This window comes from Scyliorhinus torazame, chromosome 2 (genome assembly GCF_047496885.1).
Source record: "Scyliorhinus torazame isolate Kashiwa2021f chromosome 2, sScyTor2.1, whole genome shotgun sequence".
NCBI classification, from domain to species: Eukaryota; Metazoa; Chordata; class Chondrichthyes; order Carcharhiniformes; family Scyliorhinidae; genus Scyliorhinus; species Scyliorhinus torazame.
The window spans coordinates 273,260,425-273,288,108 of NC_092708.1; the positions used below are offsets into that span (position 1 = coordinate 273,260,425).

Consider the following 27,684-nt stretch of genomic DNA (forward strand, 5'->3'; position numbering starts at 1 on the left):
CAGGTAGGATCAAGGATAACCTAAAGCTTTTTATAGATAGGTCAGGAATAAAAGAATGACTAGGGTAAGAGTAGGGCCAGTCAAGGACAGTAGTGGGAAGTTGTGCTTGGAGTCCGAGGAGATGGGAGAGGTGCTGAATGAATATTTTTCGTCAGTATTCACACATGAAAAAGACAATGTTGTCGAGGAGAATACTGAGATTCAGGCTACTAGACTAGAAGGGCTTGAGGTTCATAAGGAGGAGGTGTTAGCAATTCTGGAAAGTGTGAAAATAAATAAGTCCCCTGGGCCGGATGGGATTTATCCTAGGATTCTCTTTGAAGCTAGGGAGGAGATTGCTAAGCCTTTGGCTTTGATCTTTAAGTCACCTTTGTCTACAGGAATAGTGCTAGAAGACTGGAGGATAGCAAATGTTGTCCCCTTGTTCAAGAAGGGGAGTAGAGACAGCCCCGGTAACTATAGACCAGTGAGCCTTACTTCTGTTGTGGGCAAAATCTTAGAAAGGTTTATAAGAGATAGGATGTGTAATCATCTGGAAAGGAATAATTTGATTAGAGATGGTCAACACGGTTTTGTGAAGGGTAGGTCGTGCCTCACAAACCTTATTGAGTTCTTTGAGAAGGTGAACAGGTGGATGAGGGTAAAGCAGTTGATGTGGTGTATATGGATTTCAGTAAAGCGTTTGATAAGGTTCACCACGGTAGACTACTGCAGAAAATACGGAGGCATGGGATTCAGGGTGATTTAGCAGTTTGGATCAGAAATTGGCTAGCTGGAGGAAGACAAAGGGTGGTGGTTGATGGGAAATGTTCAGACTGGAGTCCAATTACTGGTGGTGTACCACAAGGATCTGTTTTGGGGCCATTGCTGTTTGTCATTTTTATAAATGGCCTGGAGGAGGGTGTAGAAGGATGGGTGAGTAAATTTGCAGATGACACTAAAGTTGGTGGAGTTGTGGACAGTGCGGAAGGATGTTACAAGTTACAGAGGGACATAGATAAGCTGCAGCGCTGGGCTGAGAGGTGGCAAATGGAGTTTAATGCAGAAAGTGTGAGGTGATTCATTTTGGAAGGAATAACAGGAAGACAGAGTACTGGACTAATGGTAAGATTCTTGGCAGTGTGGATGAGCAGAGAGATCTCGGTGTCCATGACCATTGATCCCTGAAAGTTGCCACCCAGGTTGAGAGGGTTGTTAAGAAGGCGTATGGTGTGTTAGCTTTTATTGGTAGAGGGATTGAGTTTCGGAGCCATGAGGTCATGTTGCAGCTGTACAAAACTCTGGTGCGGCCGCACTTGGAGTATTGCGTGCAATTCTGGTCGCCTTATTATAGGAAGGATGTGGAAGCATTGGAAAGGGTGCAGAGGAGATTTACCAGAATGTGCCTGGTATGGAGGGAAGATCTTATGAAGAAAGGCTGAGGGACTTGAGGCTGTTTTCGTTAGAAGGTTAAGAGGTGACTTAATTGAGGCATACAAGATGATCAGAGGATTGGATAGGGTGGACAGTGAGAGCCTTTTTCCTCGGATGGCTATGTCTAGCACAAGGGGACATTGCTTTAAATTGAGGGGAGATAGATATAAGACAGATGTCAGAGGTAGGTTCTTTACTCAGAGAGTAGTAAGGGCGTGGAATGCCCTGCCTGCAACAGTAGTGGACTCGCCAACACTAAGGGCATTCAAATGGTCATTGGATAGACATATGGACGATAAGGGAATAGTGTAGATGGGCTTTAAAGTGGTTTCACAGCTCGGCACAACATCGAGGGCCGAAGGGCCTGTACTGCGCTGTAATGTTCTATGTTCAGACATGAGGCAAGGAAAACCCCAGTGGTGAAGAGCTTTGAACACCTTGGGTCCAAAGTTACCTCTTCCTCTCAAGTACACTACACTTGCCATTTGTCATGTCAAAGCATCAAAATGTTATTTCTGAAATTTTCAAAATATTTGCGTTGGAATAAATCAATACAGCCTTTTTTCACCACCCGCTTTGCACCAGGAATGCTTTCAAGCACAAATAGGATTATGGTATATTAAACAAACATTATTAACAGTCTTAAACTACCTTTGTGTGGCACAGTGGTTATCACTGCTGCCTCACGGCACCGAGGACCTGGGTTCGATCCAGGCCCTGGGTCACTGTGTGGAGTTTGCACATTCTCCCCGTGTCTGCATGGGTCTCACAACCAAAAGATGTGCAGGATAGGTAAATTGACCATGCTAAATTGACCCTTAATTGGAAAAAAACAATTTGGTACTCAATTTATTTTGGAAAAAAAAAAGTATTAAGCTGCCTTGAACAGCTCCGAAATATACTTTACAATTACCATTTAAACAATGCTTAATAATAAAATGAAATGTTTAATTCTTAACCGCTGCCTTTTTTATCTCCACCAAGGAAAACCTATCACAAGTCAAAACGCACTTTTAAATAAAGTTAGCAAACACCTGTTTACTTGCCTGTCTTCGGATATAAAGATTTTAGAGAGACTGCTTGAAGAGAAAACCGGTCAGATTAATGCTGAATCTGACAGCATTCTGCAGAAACAGCTTCCAGAGAATGAACTCCTAACTGACTCGCACAGACCTACCCCCTTCCATTACTGCATCATATTTATCCCATCCAAATCTCATGACCTAATTAAAGTTTAAGCTCCACTCTGAGGTCCTCACCTCCTTCAAGAAGACCACCATAACACCAGTACCAAAGAAGAACAAGGTAGCCTGTCTAAACGACTACCGATCGGTGGTCCTAACGTCTGTTATCATGAAATGCTTCGAGCGGCTAGTCATGAGACGGATCACTGCCAGCCTCCCAGACGGTCACGATCCACTGCAGTTTGCCTATCACCCCAACTGGTCCACAGCAAATGCTATCTCACTGGCTCTACAATCAACACTCGAACACCTCGACAACAAGGACACCTACGTCAGACTGCCGTTCATAGATTACAGCTCCGCCTTCAACACCATTATCCCAACAAGACTAATAACCAAACTCCGCAATCTTGGACTTGACCCCTCCCTGTGCAGCTGGATCCTCGACTTCCTCCCCAACAGACCGCAATCTGCCAGGATAGGCAACAGCAGCTCCTCCACAGTAGTCCTCAACACCGGAGCCCCGCAGGGATGTGTGCTCAGCCCTCTACTGTACTCCCTATACACACATGTCTGTGTGGCAAGATTTAACTCCAACTCAATCTATTAGTTTGCGGATGATATGACTGTGGTGGGCCGTATCTCAAACAATGACGAATCAGACTACAGGAAAGAGATAAATCACTCTGTTGCATGGTGTACCGAAAACAACCGTTCTCTAAATGTTGGAAAGACCAAGGACCTGATCATCGACTTCAGGAAGCGTAGCACGACACACACACACACCCGTCTGCATCAATGGCTCCGAAGTGGAGATGGTCAATAGCTTTAAGTTCCTGGAGATCACCAACAGTCTGTCCTGGTCCACACGTTGATGCAACAGTCAAGAAAGCCCAACAACGTCTTTACTTCCTACGGAAGCTAAAGAAATTTGACATGTCTGCATTGAATCTCACAAACTTCTATAGATGTGCGATAGCGAGCATCCTATCCGGCTTCATCACAGCCTGGTATGGCAACTGCTCGGTCCAAGATCGCAAGAAACTGCAGAGTGTGGTGAACTCAGCTCAACATATCACACACCCCTACATTGATTCTGTGTACACCTCCCACTGCCTCAGGAAGGTAGACCGTATTATCAGAGACCCCTCCTACCCAGGCACTGCCTTCTTCCAGACCCTTCCATCAGGCAGAAGGTACAGAAGTCTCAAGACCTGCACATCCAGACATAGGAACAGCTTCTTCCCCACAGCTACAAGACTCCTTAACGACTCCCCCTCGGACTGATCTGTTCCCTGTAAGAACACTATTCACGACGCCCTATGCTGCTCTTGCTCATGTATTTGCTTTGTTTTGCCCCTTGTTCCGCACTGTGACCAATCACTACTTTGTATCATTTGTCAATGCACTCTGTTGATTATTCTTTTGTCCACTATGTACGTACTGTGTACGTTCCTCGGCCGCAGAAAAATACTTTTCACTGTACTTCGGTACATGTGACAATAAATCCAATAAATCAATCAATGTCTTTAATTATCTACTCCCTAGAAATCATTGGGCCCCCTTTTAAATATATGCATGGTTTGAAATAACATTTTTACAACATCTTAAATGCATCTTCTCCAGCCAGTGTCTGTCTTTCTTACCAGGATTTATATATACAAATCCTAAGCCATGGTTTTGAAACCATTGCTGCACCAAATACATATAATACAATATGTATAAGAAATTCCTACATTCATCATAAGTAGATTGTATGGCTTGAAGTGAGACATCCTGGCAGAGGTGCCTAAACATAGTGATATCATAGCAACATAAGAAATAGAAGCAGGAGTAAGCCATTTGGCCCATTGAACCTATTCCACCATTAAATAACATCACAGCTGATCTGATTGTGGCCGTAACTCCACTTCCATTCAGCCCTTCTACTGGATAATGTGTGTTCTTTAACTGCATTTTGACTTTTTTAATTCTAGGAACATGATGGTCAATCTAAGCGCAGCTTGTAACCAAAATCACTTTGCAAGGCTGTTTCAGAAACAGTTGCTGAGGGTGAGTATGTAATTTGTGTTTACAGCATCGTTTCTTGTTCCCACATCTATCCTGGGTGATGCAGAAGCCGAGGCAATTTTCATAATTAAATATTTTGTTTTACAACAAGACTTAGAATGGTAACCCCTTTGTGTTAAATCTGACTTCTTAACACTGATTGTAAGTGTGTGTGTGTATAATATATAAATTCAGGTGCTGAAAGTCATGTGAAATTACCTTTAGAGTTGTTTACTTGTCACGTCTAATAGCACAGAGTGATAGAATTTACAGCACATATGGAGTCTGTTCAGCTCACCTTCTGTCATCTCACCCTATCAGCAAATCTTATATTCCTTTTCCCCTCCTGTTTCTCTCTCCTCTATAAACAGATCAATGCTAATTCACCTTCACTACTCCATGTAGTAGTGTATTCGAATTCTAACCACTCTATAAAAAGGAGATTTTCCTGAATTCCCTCTTCGATTTCTTAGTGACTGCCTTCTATTGATGATCTTTAATGAGCTTTAGAGACAGGGAGGCCCAGATTTCCTACCCACATTATGCTAACTACGTAACGTGTCTCAGTGCACTTGAGTTAGATGGGAACCAATATTTTAAATACACCTATTTGTCCCCTAATAGTTCCTGCAAAACTATCTAATCTTGGGGACTGTTGAATTTTATTTAAATTCAGATATTCGCAACTAGATTTATGAAAATCCTCCATATTTCTCCGATAGATGTGTAAGGGTACAGTTGGAGCATTCACAGGCAGTGAACATCCTGACCAAGATGTACTGGACATGCTGGGAACAAACAACCTAACCAAATTGAAACGGCTGCAGGAGCGTTTTGTTGTGCCTCAAAATATTGGGGGGCCGTGTCCCCCTCCAACTTTCTCTGGTTGCCAAGTATTCTTCAGAGATTTCCTTCTGTGTGCAGGAAGGTTGGTTCCGTTTTATCTGGCTTTATTATCAGCTTCTGCTCTGATCATTCAATAACCTAACAGCCTTTACGTTTATGAACAAAACACCCTCCTAAACTCTTGAATCTCCTGCTAACCCTAGTTCATGTGTTCTTACCAGTGTTCCGGTTAGTGATTAAGTCCTCCCTATTTACCATCAACACAACTTTTATTTATATAGCATGTTTGACATAATGAAACTTCCAAAGGCATTTCACAGGAAAGTTATAAAACAAAGTATGTAGGGTGACCAGAGTTCCTAGTTTTGCTGAGACAATCTGTTTTTTGTTAAATAATTGGTGTCCTGACAGTTTTCTCCAAATGATTTTCGGCTCCACTGCAGTTTCTCCCCTTTAACCCACCTCTAAGGTTCCATTTACTTGCCCTCCAGTGTCCTGATTGGCCACACTATCAGAACTCTCTGACCAATCAGGAATTCCATGGGCGAAGCCAGTGGAGGAGTGGTTTGCAGCGGGCAAGATGGGTACCCGTTACGTTGGTTGGGGGTGGGTGGATATTGGTTTGGGGGGTGGCAGGAGTAGTGGAGGAGCGTGAGGGAGAGGGAATCACAGAGGAAGAATGGGTGGCATGTGTTCATAGTATAAAGTTGCTTAAAAATTGGTAATGTGCAAATTTGCTCAGGAGGCCAAAAGAATAGCTATGTGGTAAGTGAAAATATCGCACGGTTATGCCATTGGTGCCTTTCATCAATAGAATATATTTATTAGTATAGAAGGCAATTTGTTCTTCATTTAAACCTTACTGCACCTGACCTTTGTCTACAGTTCAATTAGTGTATACGAGAAATAAGTTATTCTGTGAAACATTTCTGGAGATTTAGATGAAGTAAAAGGCTATACATGTAAATATTTGTTTCAGCCTGGAACATAAAGAAAGCCACTCTATTGTGTTGTGGAGTTTAAAGCACAGTAGTGTATTGTAAGTTAATCGTTTCAAATTTTTCTTTGTTCAAAGTTGAAAGCTGGATAAAGCTTTGCACCACAAGCATGTGGGACCAATTGGGGAAACTCTTGAGGAAAATCCCAGTGTAAATACTTTGGTTGTGCCTGTATAAGTCCAATTCCTTTTTTATTTTTAGTATGGGTTTAGTCCTTATCATAGAATCATAGAATTTACAGTGCAGAAGGAGGCCATTGAATCTGCAGTGACCCTTCGAAAGAGCACCCTACCTAAGCCCACACCTCCACCCCATCCCAGTAACCCCACCTAACCTTTTTGGACACTTAAGGAGCAATTTAGCATGGCCAATCCACCTAAACTGCACATTTTTGGACTGGGAGGAAACCGGAGCACCCGGAGGAAACCCACGCAGACACGGTGAGAAAGTGCAAACTCCGCACAGACAGTGATCCAAGCCGGGAATCGAACCTGGGTCCCTGGCTCTGTGAAGCAATAGCGCTAACCACTGTGCTATTGTGCATGTTGCAAAATTCCTCTGCTTCACTGAGTGCTGACTTTTTTTTTCTAGAGCCCAGTGAGGGTGTATGGATGGTTAATGGGGGCGACACTGACTTATAGCATGTTATGGGGATAATTTATAGCCGGTGTCCTCGTGCATCAGTTACTGAAAGTAAACGCGCAGGTAAATGGTATGCTGGCCTTCATAACAAGAGATTTTGAGTGTAGGAGTAAGGAAATTTTACGGGAAATTTTACTGTAATTGTCTAAGGCATTGGTGAGGCCACACCTGGAGTATTGTGTGCAGTTTTGGTATCCTTCTTTTGGCATTGGCAAATACAAACAAAAACTAGGCAACAATACTTGCTTATACATCTGTACAAACGGTTGTCAGTTTGTGTATAAAAATTGGCAAGTCATGTAGCTGTATAGAACCTTAGTTAGGCCACACTTGGGAGTATAGTGTTCAATTCTGGTCGCCACACTACCAGAAGGATGTGGAGGCTTTAGAAAGAGTGCAGAAGAGATTTACCAGGATGTTGCCTGGTTTGGAGGGCATTAGCCATGAGGAGAGGTTGAATAAACTTGGTTTGTTCTCATTGGAATGAAGGAGGTTGAGGGGCGACCTGATAGAGGTCTACAAAATTATGAGGGGCATAGACAGAGTGGATAGTCAGTGACTTTTTCCCAGGATCGAGGAGTCAATTACTAAGGGGCATAGGTTTAAGGTGTGAGGGGCAAGATTTAGAGGAGATGTACGAGGCAAGTTTTTTACACAGAGGGTAGTGGGTGCCTGGAACTTGTTGCCGGTGGAGGTGGTGGAAGCAGCGACGATAGTAACGTTTAAGTGGCATCTTGACAAATACATGAATAGGATGGGAATAGAGGGATACGGACCCCGGAAGTGTAGAGGATTTTAGTTTCGACGGGCAGCATGGTCGGCGCAGGCTTGGAGGGCCGAAGGGCCTGTTCCTGTGCTGTACTTTTCTTTGTTCTTTGTTCTTATCGGAGGACGGATGTTCTTGCTGTGGAGGGAGTGCAACGAAGTTTTAGCAGGTTGATTCCTGGGATGGCGGGACTGTCACATGAGAGACTATGTCGGTTACGATTATATTCATTGCCGTTTAGAAGAGTGAGAGGGGATCTCATAACTTATAAAATTCTTGCAGGATTAGACGGGGTAGATTCGGAAAGAATGTTCCCGATGGTGGGGAGTCATAGTTTGAAGAAATGGGATGGAGGTGAGGAGCAATTTCTTCACCCAGTAAGTGGTGAATCTGTGGAATTCACTACCGCAAAGTATTTGAGGTCAAAACGTGTGATTCCAAGAAGGAATTAGATCTAGCTTTTGGGGCTAAAGGGATATGGGGGGGGGGAGTTGCGATCAGGATTGAACTTTATGATCAGCCATGATCGTGCCGAATGGCGGCCTCCTGCTTCTATTTTCTATGTTTGTTTCTATGTAACACCGTGATTTTTCGATGATGTCATGAAGATGCAAAATAGGAGCATGCACAGATTGATCCTTGGGGAGGTCAGAAGTAATGGTGCAACCAGAGAAGCCATTGCAAGTGATTCTCTGGCTATGATTAGATATAAAATGGAAAAGTGTGTAAATTATGTGTAAAGACAAACTGATGGAGGACATGTGTTATTTGAGCACATATACGTAGGCACTGGGTTGGTGAATATGACAGCACAGGAGTTATTTGTGACTTTGAAAAGAGCTGTTTTGATACCGTGGTAGGACTTAAACCTGAATTGAAGGGATTTTTAGAAAATGTTTTATTGGGGTTGTAACATTTTGTTTAAAGATTTCTATATATAGGCAACAATACTTGCTTATACATCTGTACAAACGGTTGTCACTTTGTGACCAAGATTCCCGTGCTCGCAGTCTGTTATTTACATGCATATATATAGTCAATGTCAGAACGCTTGACTTTCTTTATATGTACACTTGTTCTGATGGGGGATAATCCGCCTCCCCAGTTTTCCATGTGTTTGGGGGTGGGGGGATTTGTACCCCCACCCCCCCCTCTCCCGGCAGTGCTTCCAACTCTCTGCTTGCCGATCAGTGAGGCGAAGGTCAGGGCATCAGATCCATTCCCTGTCCTGAGCTCTGGATGCTGTGTCACCCCAAAGACCACCACAGATGAGCACGGCTCGATCTCGACCCCCACAATCTTGGACATAACCTCAAAAAAGACTGTCCAGAACTCTGGGCCTAGGGCAGGACCAGGACATGTGGCTGTGGTTGGCCGGGCCCCACTGACCCTGCTCTCATAGAATTCATAGAATTTGCAGTGCAGAAGGAGGCCATTCGGCCCATCAAATCTGCACCGGCTCTTTGAAAGAGCACCCTACCCAAGCCTACATCACCCTATCCCAATAGCCCAGTAACCCTACCCAACACTAAGGGCAATTGTGAACACTAAGGGCAATTTAGCATGACCAATCCACCTAACCTGCACATCTTTGGACTGTGGGAGGTAACCGGAGCACCCGGAGGAAACCCACGCAGACACGGGGAGAACGTGCAGACTCCGCACAGACAGTGAACCAAGCCTGGGAATCGAACCTGGGACCCTGGAGCTGTGAAGCAATTGTGCTAACCACCATGCTACCGTGCTACCATGCTCACTTATCCTTCACCTCTGGGAAGAACCCGCTCAGGCGTGTCTTAGTAAGGTGTGCTCTATCCACCACCTTGAGTTGTATTAGATTAAGCCCAGCGAAGGAGGAGGTGGAGTTATCCTGTGCAGTGTCTCGAGTCTCCCCATCACCCCCCCCCCCCCCCATTTCCGTCTGGTCTCGTCCAGCGGGGGGGGTCCTGACCTTTTCTATATGTCGTCTGCAAATGTCGCCTCACTTGTCATGTCGTCGTCGTTTCCCCCCCCCCCCCCCCCCCCAACCAGTCCAGCCCTACCATTGTGTCCAAGAGTGTGTGTCCAGGTAGCTGGGGGAACGTTCTTGGTCTCCTTGCGGAGAAAGTTGCGCAGCTGCAGGTATCTGAACTGGTTCCCTTTCGGGAGTTGGAACTTCTCCGAAGGTTCCCCCAGGGTCGCCTGTCTACCGTCCACGTACATGTACTTTTCTGTTTCTCTCTATCCTCCCTCCATGTCCCAAATGTAGCGTCCATCATTTGCCGATGTGAACATAAGGTTGTTACTGATGGGGGCATCTATAGACATACCACCAAACTTTGAAGTGGTACCTGAACTGGTTCCAGGTCTTTCGTATGGCAACTACCGCCTGGCTCCTGGAGAGTGTGCAGGGGTGGGGCCGGGAGTGAGACGATAATTTACTCTTTTTCACCATCTCCACGTGCGACCTGTTGCAACCAGTGCCCCCCCCACCCCAACGCAGGAAGTGCTCCGCGGCCTCCTCCCTCACTCTACCTCCGTTCCCCAGCTTGTCAGCTAGTGTAGCAGGTCCCCAGACAGTCGGATTTTCCGATTTACCACCCCTCTCCCCCCACCCCCGCTTGTGGCCGTCCTTGCCTCTCTCTGCTCTTTACAGCCCGCTTTCCGGCCATTGCCCTCTATTGTTGCTCGTCTAGTCCATTTTTTCGGATAACTTGTTGGCCTCCTCCAGGACGTCAAAGTATAGTTCTTTGCCCACATTTTGGCAGGGTTGGGCATGCGGATTTGGCTCTGTTGAATTCTGCCCGTCGCTTCCTGATCCAAGCAGCTGGAATGTCCTTCCCACTTGCACCCCATCGCGCTCTCCGCCCACCTCAGGATCCGTTCTTTATCCTGGTATCCATGGAGCTTTACTATTTTCGCCTGTGGTGGTTCCCCAGCCCTGGAGTGACCCGAGGGTGCGGTCTACCTCCGGGGGCTTGCCGAAGCCCTTCTTGCCGACCAACTCCCCGAGCATCTCTGCAATATTTATTCTTTGTGGGTTTCTCTCCTCTGTTCCTTTCGGCAGCCCCACAATCCTCAAGTTTTGTCAACATGACCTGTTTTCCTGGTCGTTTACCTGTCCTTCAACCCCTTTGGGCCTTTACCGGCCTTGAGTGTCGTGATCCGGTCCCCTTGGTCCATAGTGTCCTTTTTGCAGTCCTGTGCCGTCGACCTCTGGGCCTCTAGCCGCCTTTCCACTTCGTCCAGTGCTTCCCTCATGGGGGGCTGTTGCAACCTCCACTGCCACCTCAACGGCCGCCAAAAGGTCTTTTTTCATCTCCTCCTTGTGTCTCAGGAGCTCGGAAGTGACAAAACTCTTAATTTCTTCCATCAGCGCTGGGAAATCTGTGGGGTCGACCCTCGCCGGTTCGATGCCTCCACGTGTGCTTCCCTGTTTCGAGGCTGAGGAGTCATTCCCCTCGTCTCTGCTGGCTTTTCGGCAGGGCGGCGGGTTCTTTCCCATCTTAGATGGCAGTACAGTCGATGGGGGATTTTCTATGCTTATTGGTGCTTGTTTGTCAGGGTTAAAAGGCCTTATTCGATATTCTTAGACAAGAGCCACCTTTCGCGTGACTATTCACCTCATGACCGTCACCTGAAGTCTCCTGTTTGAAGCAAGACATAGAGTTCCAGAAAAGAAGGGAACGGATCTGGGAGGCAACAACAGATTCAAGGACTTTTAGGACGAAAGGGAGGTTGGAAATGGAACAACAGTTTTGAAGGACAAAAGAGTGGATGTTTTTGTGAGGAGAGGGCTGATGACAGCAGATTTATAGGAGTGAGAGATAACACCTTAAGAGAGATGAACATTTTCAGCTAATGTGTAATGTGAATAATCAGACGTTTAGTGGGAATAGGATTGAGGGAACTGGTTGTGGGTCTGATGGATAAGATGAGCTCAGAGAGGGCATGAGGAAGAAAGGAAAAAGCTGGTGAAAGGTGCAAATTCAGGGCTTTGTCAAGGGTGGTGGGGGGAGGGGGGGAGAATTAAAGGAAGTTTGCCCAGGTAGGCTAGTGGAAGGGAGGGACGTAACAGCAGAAATTGATCAGACTTGTGTTGTTGGAGGTGAGGAGAGAGGAGTTTAAGATGATGGTTTGCGAATGAGAAAAGAAGCCAAGATGTTATCTATGCTTTCCGTGATGTTCCTGGAAGAGAGCAATTTTGCTGACTCGTGTCTACCCAGTGGTGTATTAAGTGGCCCAGCCAGATCTGAAGGTTGATGCCCAAGCCAGTTGTGTGGTGTATCATTTCCAGTCTTTGGACTTCAGTGAATAGAGCTGAGGGCTGTACTGTGGGAATAGCCAGGGTTAAAGAGTACAATGGGGACTTTTATTGTGGGCTAGGGCATCAAAGGTGTAGGTGAGAACACAGTTGAATAAAGATTAGAAATTATGTGGCGAATGGAAGGCCAAAGACTAGGTAGTTGGGATTTTGAAAGTACAGCTGAAAGTGAATTGGGGGATAGCTTTTTTCAGCTCCATGTACTGAAGGAGGTAGGGGTGGGACATGGAAGGGTGAATATGGATGATGAGCGATACAGGAATGCAAGTGCGAGGCATTGTCATTGGACTAGTAATCCAGAGTGCCAGGCTAATTCTCTGGGGATGAGAAAAGCCAAATTATGCAGAATCTGGAAATCTGAAATAAAAACAGAAAATGCTGGATGAACTCAGCAGGTCTGGCAGCATCTGTGGAGAAAGAAACATTTCTTCTTCAGAAGAGTCGTTGACATCTTTGTCGATCTCTCCTTAGCACTGATTTATCCCTGACCTTCTATTCTGCCCCATCTCCTCCACTTGCCTCCCCAACTATATAATCCATCACGTTTCTGCCCGTTATACAATCCATAAAATCTGTACAGTGCAGAAGAAGGTCATTTGGCTCATTGAGCCTGCACCGACCCTGTGAAAGAGCACCCCACCTCGACCCACTCCCCTCTCTTATCCATGTAACCCCATCTAATCTGCACATCTTTGGACTTATTCAGTTCTGTTTAAGACTCATACAGACTCAAAATGTTCACTCTGTTTTTTCCTCCATAGATGTTGCCAGATTTGCTGAGTTTAGCCTGCATTTTCTGTTAGAATATTATTATTATTATTATCATCAATGCTCACAGGGCAAGGGTTCAAATCCCACCATGGTAGTAGCTGTTGGAATTTCAATTCAAATAATAAATCTGGAATTAAAAGCTAGTTCCAGTCCTGCTGACCATGAAACTATCGTCAATTCTCGTAAAATGAATCTGGTTCACTTAATATTCTATCGGGAAGGAAGTCTCAGTGAGACGCGACATCTCTACTCCAGACACACAGCAATGTGATTGACTTTAAATGGCCCCTGAAATGGCCTAGCTAGCTACAGTTGTGCCAAGGCACTAGAAAAAAGTCAAAAAGGAATAAAACCAGATAGACCATCTAGCATCAACCTACACATCACAAACAACAACGGAACACCCAGCCCTGTCGGCCCTGCAAAGTCCTGACTAAAACCTGGGATTGTACCAGTTGGGAGATCTGTCTCACAGATTAGAGAAGCAACCGCCTTATGTGATCATACACGCAGAATGTCCCAGACATCACCATCACCAACCATGGGTATGTCTTGCCTCAGCAGGACAGATCCACCAGAGATGGCAGCACAATTGTATACGATCAGGAATGAGTTGCCCTGGGAGTCCTCAACATTGACTCTGGACTTCACAGATTCTCGTGGCATCAGGTTAAACATGGGCAAGGAAACATTCTGTTGTCCTCCCCTTCTTGGCTCATCATATATCACATAATTTACAGTGCAGAAGGAGGCCATTCGGCCCATCGAGTCTGCACCGGCTCTTGGAAAGAGCATCATACTTAAGCCCACGCCTCCACCCTATCCCAGTAACCCCACCTAACCTTTTTGGACACGAAAGACAATTTATCATGGCCAATCCACCTAACCTGCACATATTTGGACTGTGGAAGAAAACTGGAGCACCCGGAGGAAACCCACGCACACACGGGGAGAACGTGCAGACTCCGCACAAACGGGAATCGAACCTGGGACCCTGGAGCTGTGAAGCTTCTGCACTAACCACTGTGCTACCGTGCAGTGCCATCAATCCGTATTCCTCCATACTGAGCACCAGTTGGAAGAATCACTGCGGATGAAAAGAGCGCATCATGTATTGTGGTAAGGGACTTCAATGTCCATTACCAAGTGTGGCTTGGTAGTACCACTACTGACTGAGCTGGATGAGACCTAAAGAACCAGGCTGTTGGTAGGGGAACCAATAAGAGTAAAAGATCTGCTGTACTCTCTCACCAATCTGTCGCAGATGCATTTGTTCTCGGTCAAAATACTAGGTGTGACCATTGCATAGTCTTTGTGGAGATGAAATCCAACCTTCAAGGGATATCCTTCATCATGTTGTCTTTCACCACCACCTTGCTACATGGGATAGAGTTACGACAGATGTAGAAACTCAAAACTGGGCAGTCAAAAGGCACTGTGGGCTGTCAGCAGCGGCAGAATTGTATTCCACCACAATATTTTATCTCTTGGCTTGCCATAGACATCACTCTACCATTACCATCAAGCCAGTAGATCAATCTTGGCTCAATGAAGAGTCCAGGAGAGCATGCCTGGGGCAGCACCAGACATAACTAAAAATGAGGTGAAGGACTACTTGCGTGCCAAGCATTGGCAGGAGCATGGGTAGACAGAGCCAAGCTCTGCAGTGTTGCCACATTTATTTGTGAATAATGAGGGAGCCCAGCACATCAGTGCAAAAGATGAGGCCAAACCTTCCCCCTCCCTCCAGTGCACTCACCCTGGTCGCCAAGCACCCTGCCACCAAACCCAACAAATCATTTCAAAGGAGAAAAAGCTCTCCAACGACAACCAACGGAAAACACCTCAAAAGTTCGATGTCCCCCTCCTGCCAGTCCATTGTCCCTCAACAACACCGTCGCCTTCTATGGCGTACCAAATTAGTATTCCCGATTCTGGAAAGTGACGGGCCGGGTATAGCACTCCAAACTTCACCCCCTTTGAAGAGGGCAGCCTTGACCCAGTTAAACCCGGCCCCACACCAGTTCTGCACCCAGGTCTTGGCACACCCGCAGTGCTCGCTCTCTCTTTTTATCTCTCCCCCACCCCCCCAGTACACACCTCGCCTGCCTCGTCCACCGAAGAATCTTCTCTTTGTCCAAGAAGCAGTGCAACCGCATCACCATCGTCCTTGGCGTTCGCCTGCCTGCGGCCTCCTCCTCTGTCTCCTGTGCGCTTGGTTGCCTCCAGAGGCTGATCACAGGCTCCCCCCCTCCTCCGCCCCCCAAACCTCCCATCAGCCTTTCCAGCAATTTGGCCACATACATGGCCTCTGCTCCTTCGATGCCTTTGGGCATCCCCACGATCCACAAGTTTTGCCCCCTTGAGCGATTCTCCAGATTCTTCTCTTTCAGCCTCATTTGGGTCTCCCGCATCACTCCCACCTCTGCTACCAATGAGGTGAGCTGCTCCTCATGCTCTCCCACTGCCTACTCCATTTTCTGGATCGCCTGGCCCTGGGACTCCAGCCGGTGCTCCACTCGGTCAATCCATGCTTTGAGCAGTTTTACCGCCTTGGCCAGGTCCTCCAGAGCTTTCCTTCTCATTTAAAAGAAGTTTAACTGAGCAGCATAGACAAGTTGGGCCGAATGGCCTGTTTTCATGCTGTAAACCTCTATGACTACCAGCTGCTCCATTGATCACTGGGAGGGCAGCACAGACCCTTTGCCCTCCACCATCTTAACCTGTGGCGCACGGACTCCCCTGCTCCACCAGCTCCCTTCTTCTGGACCCACTCCAGCCACACCAAAGACGTTACACCTTCTCCTGGCACTCTTGCACCTCTTTCCACCCAAATTCCACCTTGTGCAGGAGCTAACAAATATGTGGCCGCTCACGCCATGGCCACCACCGGAGGTCCCCTGGCAATACCTCTGCCATTTATTGTATATTTCCCACCTGTATTAGACATTCCAAAATGCATTACCTCACATTTGTCCAAATTAAACTCCATCTGCCATCTCTCTGCCCAAGTCTCCAACCAATCTCTCTCTTGCTGTATCCTCTGACGGTCCTCATCTCCATCCACAATTCCACCAACCTTTGTGCCCTCCACAAACATACTAATCAGACCAGTTACATTTATCTACACTACAAACAGCAAAGGTCCCAGCACTGATCCCTGCGGAACACCACTAGTCACAACCCTCCAATCAGAAAAGCACCCTTCCATTGCTGCTCTCTGCCTTCTATGACCGAGCCAGTTCTGTATCCATCTTGCCAGCTCACCTCTGATCTCGTGTGACTTCACTTTTTGTACCAGTCTGCCATGAGGGACCTTGTCAAAGGCCTTACTGAAGGGAACTTTTAGACTAATTCTTGTGAAATAGTGATTTATTTCTCTAAAACATGATTTCAGACAGGGATTGTAGTTAATTTTTCATGTGATTTAATCCTAGCAGGAAACTGAATTTTGCTTGGCTGCTTTTTAAATCAGTCCAGGCAAACTTCTCCCCTCTTTTCAGATTCAGTTTAAAATTCTTTTGTTCTGAGAAAAGTGGTAAACTATTTTTGTGACTTAGGGTTACATTTTATTTGATAAAAACATGGAAAATAGGGGCTGGTTTAGCACAGTGGGCTAAACAGCTGGCTTGTAATGCAGAACAATGCCAGCAGCGTGGGTTCAATTCCTGTACCGGCCTCCCCGAACAGGCACTGTAATGTGGCGACTCGGGGCTTTTCACAGTAACTTCATTGAAGCCTACTTGTGACAATATGCTGCTGTTGTTGTTATTATTATTATCTGCAGAAGCAATCAATGTTTTAGAAGGAATTATAGAATCATTTAATAGAACATAGAAAATACAGCACAGAACAGGCCCTTCGGCCCACGATGTTGTGCCGAACCTTTGTCCTAGATTAATCATAGATTATCATTGAATTTACAGTGCAGAAGGAGGCCATTCGGCCCTTTGAGTCTGCACCGGCTCTTGGAAAGAGCACCCTACCCAAACTCAACACCTCCACCCAACACCAAGGGCAATTTGGACATTAAGGGCAATTTATCATTGGCCAATTCACCTAACCCGCACATCTTTGGACTGTGGGAGGAAACCGGAGCACCCGGAGGAAACCCACGCAGACTTACAGTGCAGAAGGAGGACGTGCAGACTTCGCACAGACAATGACCCAAGCCGGAATCGAACCTGGGACCATGGAGCTGTGAAGCAATTGTGCTATCCACAATGCTACCGTGCTGCCCTTAAGAACAAATAAATCTACACTATATCATTTTACCGTAATCCATGTACCTATCCAATAGCTGCTTGAAGGTCCCTAATGTTTCCGACTCAACTACTTCCACAGGCAGTGCATTCCATGCCCCCACTACTCTCTGGGTAAAGAACCTACCTCTGTTGTCCCTCCTATATCTTCCACCTTTCACCTTAAATTTATGTCCCCTTGTAATGGTGTGTTCCACCCGGGGAAAAAGTCTCTAACTGTCTATCTATTCCCCTGATTATCTTATAAACCTCTATCAAGTCGCCCCTCATCCTTCTCCGCTCTAATGAGAAAAGGCCTAGCACCCTCAACCTTTCCTCATAAGACCTACTCTCCATTCCAGGCAACATCCTGGTAAATCTTCTTTGCACCTTTTCCAGAGCTTCCACATCCTTCCTAAAATGAGGCGACCAGAACTGTACACAGTACTCCAAATGTGGCCTTACCAAAGTTTTGTACAGCTGCATCATCACCTCACGGCTCTTAAATTCAATCCCTCTGTTAATGAACGCGAGCACACCATAGGCCTTCTTCACAGCTCTATCCACTTGAGTGGCAACTTTCAAAGATGTATGAACATAGACCCCAAGATCTCTCTGCTCCTCCACATTGCCAAGAACTCTACCGTTAACCCTGTATTCCGCATTCATATTTGTCCTTCCAAAATGGACAACCTCACACTTTTCAGGGTTAAACTCCATCTGCCACTTCTCAGCCCAGCTCTGCATCTTATCTATGTCTCTTTGCAGCTGACAACAGCCCTCCTTACTATCCACAACTCCACCAATCTTTGTATCGTCTGCAAATTTACTGACCCACCCTTCAACTCCCTCATCCAAGTCATTAATGAAAATCACAAACAGCAGAGGACCCAGAACTGATCCCTGCGGTACGCCACTGGTAACTGGGATCCAGGCTGAATATTTGCCATCCACCACCACTCTCTGACTTCTATCGGTTAGCCAGTTTGTTATCCAACTGGCCAAATTTCCCACTATCCCATGCCTCCTTACTTTCTGCATAAGCCTACCATGGGGAACCTTATCAAATGCCTTACTAAAATCCATGTACACTACATCCACTGCTTTACCTTCATCCACATGCTTGGTCACCTCCTCAAAGAATTCAATAAGATTTGTTAGGCAAGACCTACCCCTCACATATCCGTGCTGACTATCCCTAATCAAGCAGTGTCTTTCCAGATGCTTATCAAGCAGTGTCTTTCCAGATGCTTTCCAGATTTACAGTGCAGAAGGAGGCCATTCGGCCCATCGAGTCTGCAACGGCCCTTGGAAATAGCACCCTTCTTTAGCCCACACTTCCGCCCTATCCCCATAACCTAGTAACCCCAACTAACCTTTTTGACACTAAGGGGCAATTTAGCATGGCCAGTCTGCCTAACCTGCACATCTTTTAACTATGGGAGGAAACTGGAGCGCCCGGAGGAAACCCACGCAAACACTGGGAGAAAGTGCAAACACCACATATCCACCTGAGGCCGGAATTTAACCCGGGTCCTTGGAGCTGTGTGGCAGCAGTGCTAACCACTGTGCCACCGTATCGCTCGTATCTGGAATACATTGCTTAAAAGGGTGATGGCGATGGAAATAACTTTTGATGGGGAATTGGATATATATTCAAAGGTTAAAAATAATGCAGAGCTATGGGGAAAGAAAAGAGAAATAATTACTAATTTTTTCAAAGAGCAGACCAAGGCATGAAGTATCTTCCTATGCTGTAAGATTCTATGACGTGGGTCCAAACGTATTTATTGAAGACCTCGATGGACAAGCACACTAAATTCTCTAAGTTAGACAAGGAAGGGCATTAACAGACCGTGCTCCTTTCTTCCAAGAACTCTGGGACCTCTTGTTGATCCTTCCAAATTCCGGGCCCCTTTCTGAACATACTGCCGAATGTCAGGGTCCACTTGTAGTGCTCCCAAAATACAGTCCTGCTGCTAAAGTTGATAAATTAATGGCTTTGATAAAATCTGACATCAAGTAACATCCCTCTTCTTTGACGTAATCTATCTTCAATAAATATAACATGACCCTGTCTGTAACTTTTATATCTAGTTCACTCACATGGCAGTGTTATTTCTGGCACTTCATTTATCTAAAGGGCTCATTTCATTCTCCTTTTCTTACATAGCCATCAGTTAAATCAGCACTTATCAGACACCCTTTGCCAGCAGATTTTGGAACTGGACAGCATTGCGATTCTGAACCATGAGTCTTCAGAAGGTGAAGTGGCTGTGGGTGAACAGGTAAAGCATTGATGTGAGGTTTTATTAATTTAGAATTGAGCGTCAGTGATCCACAAATGTTTTCTCCTGACAAAGGATTTAGCATGTGTATTGTGCATTCAAATCCAGATGCAATTCACTGTTTAGTTTACAATGCTAAATATATCATTTGTGTTCTTGAATTGGAAGAAATGAGCATGTCAGTAAAACATCTATCTGGTATGATGCTGCTCTTTGTGACACAATGAACAACTTACATTATCCAAGCATAATGTTCTATGTTTATGGATCAGAGTGCATCAGGCTAAAGTGAAATTGAGGGAAATTTGTGGTTATTGCAGTAGATTTTTATTGTGGGAATATTTCCTCATAGCAAAAAGTCAAAATCAATCTTGGCATAGTGCAAATAGGGCCTGCTTATCGGTCTTGTTTTATTTCTGATGAGATCAATGTTTTTTTTCTTTGACCTGCTGTGTATTATTTAAATGTAGGTACTGGATGGCTTTTGTTGCAGAATCCCAGGATGTACTTTCTTCTTTGCCTACTCCTATTAAACAATAAAATTGTCATCACTTGGTGTGATCTGTAAATGAGCAGAAATAAACTTCAGAAATACAGAGGCTGGTAGACTGGGTGGATAAAAAGTGAAATGGAATTCCACATGGAACAATGTGAGGAGATGTGTTTTGGTAGGAAGACTGAGGAAAGACAATCCAAGCTAATGGCAGAAGAGAGAGAGAAAAACCTTGCACAATCTCTGAAAGTGACAGGACAGGTCAACAACAAGTTATGAAAACATATGGGATCCTGGGCTTGGTAACTGGAGGTAAAGAGTGAAAAATCCATGAAGGTATGCAAAATCTATGTACAGCCAGGGTCCCAGTTATGGCCAATTTTGGGTGTTGCACATTGGGATTGCTACAGAGACTTTGGAGAAGAGAAATTTGCCAGAACAGTTCCAGGTTTTCGGAATTATACTTGCATCAATAGACTGGAGAAGCTGGAATTGTTCTCCTTGGAACAGAGGAGACTGGAATCACAGAATCCCTACAATACAGAAGGAGGCCATTCGGCCCATCGAGTCCACACCGACCCTCTAAAACAGCATCCTACCGAGGACCACTACCCGCTCCATCGTAGTAATCCCATAACCCCACCTCACTGCTGGACACTAAGGAGCAATTTAGCATGGTCTATCGACTTAGCCGGTACATGTAGGAGGAAACCTGAGCACCCGGGGGAAACCCACGCAGACACTGGGAGAATGTGCAAATGCCACACAGTCAGTCACCCAAGGTTGGAATTGAACCTGTATCCCTAGTGCTGTGAGGCAGCAGTGCTAACTGCTGTTCTGACCCTAGGAAGGAGATACAGAAGCATTTAACAGGTTTGGATATAGAAGAGAAACTGTTTCCAATGACTGAAGTGCTGATAACAAGCGAGCACAGATTTAAGGTGATTGTCAAAGGAATTGGAGGCAACATGACACAAAAATGAATAGCTTGAATTTGGAATGTGCTGTTGTCTGTCTGGGTATTTCAATAGTAGCTTTCAAAAGGAATTAATACATTTTTGAAGAGAAAAAATGGCCTATTGGGTAAGAGCCAGGAAGTAGGACTTAACTCGATTGCTCCTTGAAAGAGTCGGTGCAGATTCAATCTGCCAAATAGCCTCCTTAACTACTGTAATTGTGTGAAATAGAATTTGGCAATAGATTCTGTTTTGGATTTAAAATTAATACTCGAATGTGAATTTAAAAGAGTTGTTTGATGTCATTGGTCATATAATGAACAGCAGCAGCTTTGAAATTTTTCTCTGACTCAAATGAGGAAGTGGAATGCTGGAGATTTGTCCATTTAGAAAATTGGGATGCTTCTTTAAAGCAGCAGATTCTTTTTTCGATTTGATAACTGACAAAATCAAAACCAAGGGGTGGTCAGGGTACATAGATGCATAGAAGATAGGAGCAGGAGGAGGCCTTTTGACCCTTCGAACCTGCTCTGCCATTCATCACGATCATGGCTGATTATCCAACTCAATAGCCTAATCCTGCTTTCTCCCCATAGCCTTTGATCCCATTCTCCCCAAGTGCTATATCCAGCCGTTTCTTGAATATATTCAATGTTTTAGCATCAACTACTTCCTGTGGTAATGAATTCCACAGGTTCACCACTCTTTGGATGAAGAAATGTCTCCTCATCTCTGTCCGAAATGGTTTACCCTGAATCCTCAGACTGTGACCCCTGGTTCTGGACACACCCACCATCGGGAGCATCTACCCTGTCTAATCCTGTTAGAATTTTATAAGTCTCTATGAGAACCCCCCTCATTCTTCTGACCTCCAGGAAAACAATCCTAACCTAGTCAATCTCTCCTCATGTGACCGTCCCACCATCCCTGGAATCAGTCTGGTAAACCTTCGCTGCACTCCCTCGAGAGCAAGAACATTCTTCCTCAGAGAAGGAGACCAAAACTGCACACACTATTCTAGGTACTCAAATCCTCTCGCAATGAAGGCCAACATACCATGAGCCTTCTTTACCGCCTGCTGCACCTGCATGCTTACCTTCAGCGACTGGTGCACAAGGATACCCAGGTCCCCGCTGCACACTCCCCCCTCCCTATTTACAACCATTCAGGTAGTAATCTGCCTTCCTGGTTTTGTTTACAAAGTGAATAACCTCACACTTATCCAAATTATACTGCATCTGCCATTGATTTGCCCACTCGCCCAACCTGTCCAGATCATGCTGTAGGATCTCTGCATCCTCTTCACAGTTCACCTTCCCATCCAACTTGGTATCATCTGCAAACTTTGAGATGTCACATTTTGTTCCCTCATCCAAATCATTAATATATATTGTGAATATTTTTATGAAGCAAGTTATGATCTTGAATGTACTGCCCAAAATAATGGTGGAAGCAAATTCAAAAATACCTCTCAGAAATGAATTGGTAAATACTTAAAAAGGAAACCTTTGCGATGAGGAAAGAGGAGAGTGGAATTAATTGGACAGCCCTTGGAGAACTGGCACAGGTGTGATAAGCTAAATGGTAACCTTCTGTATCATGTGGATGAATAGTTCATTCAGAACATGCAGCAACTTCCTGATGATGATCCCTCTCCATTCTGTTTAGACTTGAGTGAAAGTGGCAAGCTAAAAGTTCATCCTTTATACAGTGTTTCAAATGTTGAATGATTTAAATTTTATTGGTTTTCTTTTAAAACTGTAATATTCAGGTTTGCATTGTCATCCAACCTCCATAGAGATCGATAATGTTTAAAAAGAAATGTGAACTTCCAGTGAATGGTTAAAAGTATATACAACAAGATTTCAAGTTATAAGACCTTACTTTAACAAACAAACTCAAAGAAACAGTGATGAAACACTATTTCAGTAGGCAACATCTCTAAAGTACAGAACCCCCCCACCCCCTCCGCAGTTAGCTCAATGACCAAATCTCCTTCCATTCTATAGTATAAGTGGACACAAAATTCTCCTGGAATAAGTCCAAAGTGATTCGAAGCTTTTCCCTTTTTCAGAAGGATACCAACTAATGGATCAGATCAAAGCTCTGCAGTGTTCACAGAAGTTTATTAGACTAATACCTGGAATTGGCAGGCTGTCTTGTGAGGAAAGATTGGGCAGGATAGGCTTACAACCACTGGAGTTTAGAAGAGTAAGAGATGACTTGATTGAAACGTACAAGATCCTGAAAGATCTTGACAGTGTGTATATGGAGTTGATGTTTCCCCTTGTGCAAGAATCTAGAACTAGGGGTCACTTTAGAAATAAGGGTTGCCCATTAAGATGGCGATAAGGAAACTTTTTTCTCTGATGGTCGTGAGTCTCTGGGACTCGACCTCAAGAGATGGTGGAAGCAGAATCTTTGAATATTTTTAAGGCAGAGCTAGATAAATTCTTGATCAGCAAGGTGGTGAAAGGCTATCAGGGCAGTCAGGAATGCGATGTGATTTTACAATCAGATCAGCCATGATCTTAGTGAATGACAGTGCAAGTTTGAGGGGCCCAATGGTAACTCCAGTTCCTACTCATTTATAAGTGTTTATGTCTTGCCACATCAAGTCATAACTGGTGGTGGATAATTAAACAATAAATTGGAAGAGACCGCTTCCCAAATATCTCCATCTTAAATGATAGGGGTTGGCGTCACATCTGTGCAAAAGACAACGGTGAAGCATTTGCAACCACCTTCACCAGAGTAAATGATCCATCTCTACTTCTTCATGATGTCCCTACCATCGCAGAGAGGTCAATCTTCAGCGAATTTGATTCACTCCATGTGATATCAAGCAATGGTTGAAGGCACTGGATACAACAAAGGCTCTGGGCCCTGGTGTCACTTTGGTGTGCTCCTGAACCAGCTGAGCCCTTTGCCAAGCTGTTCCACAACTGCTAAAACACTGGCATCTGCCCGTCAGTGTGAAAAATTACCCAGCCATGCTGTCCTGTCAACAAAAAGCAATACAAGTCTAATTCGACCAATTTCCATCCCATTGTACCTCCTCCCGATCCTCAGCAAAGTGATCGAAGACATTGTCAACAGTGGCATCGGGTAACACGTACTCAGCAATAACTTGCTCACTGACACTCCATTTGGGTTCCACCAGAGCCACTCCGCTCCTCACTTCATTATGGTCTAAACATGGACAAAAGAGCTGAACTCCTGGGGTGAGGTGAGAGTGACTGCCCTTTACTTTTAAGATAGCACTTGATTGAATGCAGCATCAAGGAGACTTGACAAAACTGAAGTCCATAGGAATCGGGGGAAATTCTCCACTGGTTAGACTCGTATCTAGCACAAAAGAAGATGGTTGTGGTTGTTGAAGGTCAATCATTTCAGTCGCAGGACATTTTTGCAGGAGTTCAATGGGGTAGTTTCGTAGGCCTAACCATCTGTAGCTGCTTCAACAATCCCCTTTCCTCCATCATAAGGTTAGAAGTGAACTGCACAATGTTCAGTACCATTCTTGACTCTTCAGATACTGAACTAGTATGTATTAATATGCAGTCAGATCTAGACAACATTGTATCATTCAAAGAACACTACAGCACAGAAACCGGCCCTTCGGACCTCCAAGCCTGCAATGACCATGCTTCCCGTCTACCCTAAAACCTTCTACACTTCTGGGATCCGTATCCCTCTATTCCCATCCTATTTGTGTATTTGTCAAGGCGCCCCTTAAACATCACTATCGTATCTGCTTCCACCTCAGGCAGCAAGTTCCAGGCACCCACAACCCTCGTGTGTGTGTGTGTGTGTGTGTGTGTGTGTGTGTGTGTGTGTGTGTGTGTGTGTGTGTGTATATATATATATATATATATTTTTAAAAAATTTTTAAAACTCCCTTGCACATTCTTCTCAACTTTGCCCCTCCCATCTTAAACCTATATAGATCATAGAAGTTACAGTGTAGAAGGAGGCCACTCGGCCCAGAGAGTCTACATCGGCCCCCAGAAAGAGCACCCCACCCAAGCCCACACCTCCACATCCCCACCCAATCTTTTTGGACACATAAGGGTAATTTATTATGGCCAATCCACCTAACCTGCACATCTTTGGACTGTGGGAGGAAACCGGAGCACCCGAAGGAAACCCACGCAGACACTGGGAGGATGTGCAGACTCCACACAGACAGTGACCCAAGCCAGGAATCGAACATGGGACCCAGGAGCTGTGGAGCAACTGTGCTAACCACTGTGCTACCGTGCTGCCCGAGTAATTGACTCTTCCACCCTGGGAAAAAACTTCTTACTAACCAGTCTCCATGCCCCTCATAATTTTGTAGACTTCTATCGGGTCGCCCTCAACCTCTGCCATCCCACGGAGAACAACCCCAGTTTATCCAACCTCTCTTCGTAGCTAATGCCCCCTATACCACGCAACCTCTTGGTAAATCTCTTCTGCACCCTCTCCAAAGCCTCCACATCCTTCTGATAGTGTGGCAACCAGAATTGTACACTATATTCCAAGTGTGGCCTAACTAATGCTATACAACTGCCGCATGACTTGCCAGTTTTTATACTCTGTGCCCCAGTTGATGAAGGCAAGCATGGCGTGTGCCTTCTCGACTACCTTCTCCACCTGAATTATCACTTTCAGTGACCTGTGGACCTGTACACCCAGATTCCTCTGCCTGTCAATACTCTTAAAGGTTCTGATATTTACGGTATATTTCCCACCTGTATTAGACCTTCAAGGTAGTGATTTCAGGATTACTTCCGGTGCCACGTGCTAGTCAGAGTAGAAATGACAGGATATATAGGATGAATACGTGGCTGAAGGGATGGTGTCAGGGGAAGGATTTCCTGGGACATTGGGGAGGTTCTGGGGGAGGTGGGACCTGTATAAACTGGACGGGTTATATCTGGGCAGGACTGGAACTGATGTCCTCGGGAGGGGCTATTTGCTAGAGCAGTTGGGGAGTGTTTAAACTAATGTGGCAGGGGGATGGGAAACAATGCAGGAATCGGGAAGGTAGTAAAACAAGGGCAGAAACAAAAGGCAGTAAGGGGGAAAGTGTAAGGCAGAGAAGCCATAGTCAAAAATCAAAAAGGGCGACAGTGCAAGGTACAGAGGGGAGCTCAGTGAATAGGTTCAGTAATACTAAAAGGAATAAAACGGGAAGTAAAAACATAAATGGAAAGCGACGCGGCAGGTTCTTACATGAAGATATGGGTTCAACGACAAGGAAAATTATGAGAAACTTTAAGACGAAAAATAACTTGGGAGAGGTTACTGATCAAGGTGTGAAGATTCAAAACAGAGGTATAAAAGCCAACATCAGTGTACTTTACCTGAATGCTCGTAGTATTCGGAATAAGGTATAAATGAGTTGATGGCGCAAATCATCGTGAATGACTATGATTTAGTGGCCATTACTGAAACATGGTTAAAGGATGGTCATGACTGGGAGTTAAATATCCAAGGGTAACAAACTATTCGGAAGGACAGAGTGGATGGTAAGGGAGGTGGTGTAGCTCTGTTATTTAAGGATGACATCCGGGTAATAGCAGGGGTTACATTGGTGCTATGGAGGATAAGGTTGAATCCATTTGGGTGGAAATCAGGAATAGTAAGGTGAAAAAGTCACTGATAGGAGTAGTCTATAGGCTACCAAATAGTGACATTATGGTGGGGCAGGCAATAAACAAAGAAACACCTGATGCATGTAGAAATGGTACAGCAGTTATCATGGGGCATTTTAATCTATATGTCGATTGGTTTAACCAGGTCGGTCAAGGCAGCCTTGAGAAGGAGTTTATAGAATGTATCCGTGATAGTTTCCTAGAACAGTATGTAATGGAACCTACGAGGGAACAAGCGGTCCTAGATCTGGTCCTGTGTAATGAGACAGGATTGATTAATGATCTCATAGTTAGGGATCCTCTCGGAAGGAGCGATCATAATATGGTGGAATTTAAATACAGATGGAGGGTGAGAAGATAAAATCAAACACTAGTATTTTGTGCTTAAAACAAAGGAGATTACAATTGGATGAGAGAAGAGCTAGCTAAGGTAGACTGGGAGCAAAGACTTTATGATGAAACAGTTGAGGAACAGTGGAGAACCTTCCAAGCGATTTTTCACAGTGCTCAGCAAAGGTTTATACCAACAAAAAGGAAGGACGGTAGAAAAAGGGAAAATCGACCGTGGATATCTAAGGAAATAAGGGAGAGTATCAAATTGAAGGAAAAAGAATACAAAGTGGCAAAGATTAGTGGGAGACTAGAGGACTGGGAAATCTTTAGGGGGCAACAGAAAGCTACTAAAAAGCTATAAAGAAGAGTAAGATAAATTATGAGAGTAAACTTGCTCAGAATATAAAAACAGATAGTAAAAGTTTCAACAAATGTATAAAACAGAAAAGAGTGGCTAAGATAAATATTGGTCCTTTAGAGGATGAGAAGGGAGATTTAATAATGGGAGATTAGGAAATGGCTGAGGAACTGAACAGGTTTTTTGGATCGGTCTTCACAGTGGAAGATACAAATAACATGCCAGTGACTGATGGAGGGCTATGCAAGTGAGGACCTTGAGATGATTGTTATCACTAAGGAATTAGTGATGGGCAAGCTAATGGGGCTAAATTATAGAATTTACAGTGCAGAAGGAGGCCATTCAGCCCATCGAGTCTGCACCGGCTCTTGGAAAGAGCACCCTACCTAAAGTCAACACCT

At 45.0% G+C, this 27,684-nt stretch overlaps 1 protein-coding gene across 2 annotated transcripts in view; it reads left to right on the top strand.

The window, feature by feature from the left end:
• LOC140398684 (codanin-1-like) overlaps window positions 1–27,684 on the top strand; it is a 185,795-nt gene that overhangs the window by 77,533 nt on the left and 80,578 nt on the right. For both annotated transcript variants that reach the window (XM_072487669.1, XM_072487679.1), the window contains exons 9-11: window positions 4,574–4,649; window positions 5,369–5,574; window positions 19,387–19,501. In XM_072487669.1, coding sequence (XP_072343770.1) covers window positions 4,574–4,649; window positions 5,369–5,574; window positions 19,387–19,501 — 397 coding nt within the window. The remainder of the gene's footprint in view (window positions 1–4,573; window positions 4,650–5,368; window positions 5,575–19,386; window positions 19,502–27,684) is intronic.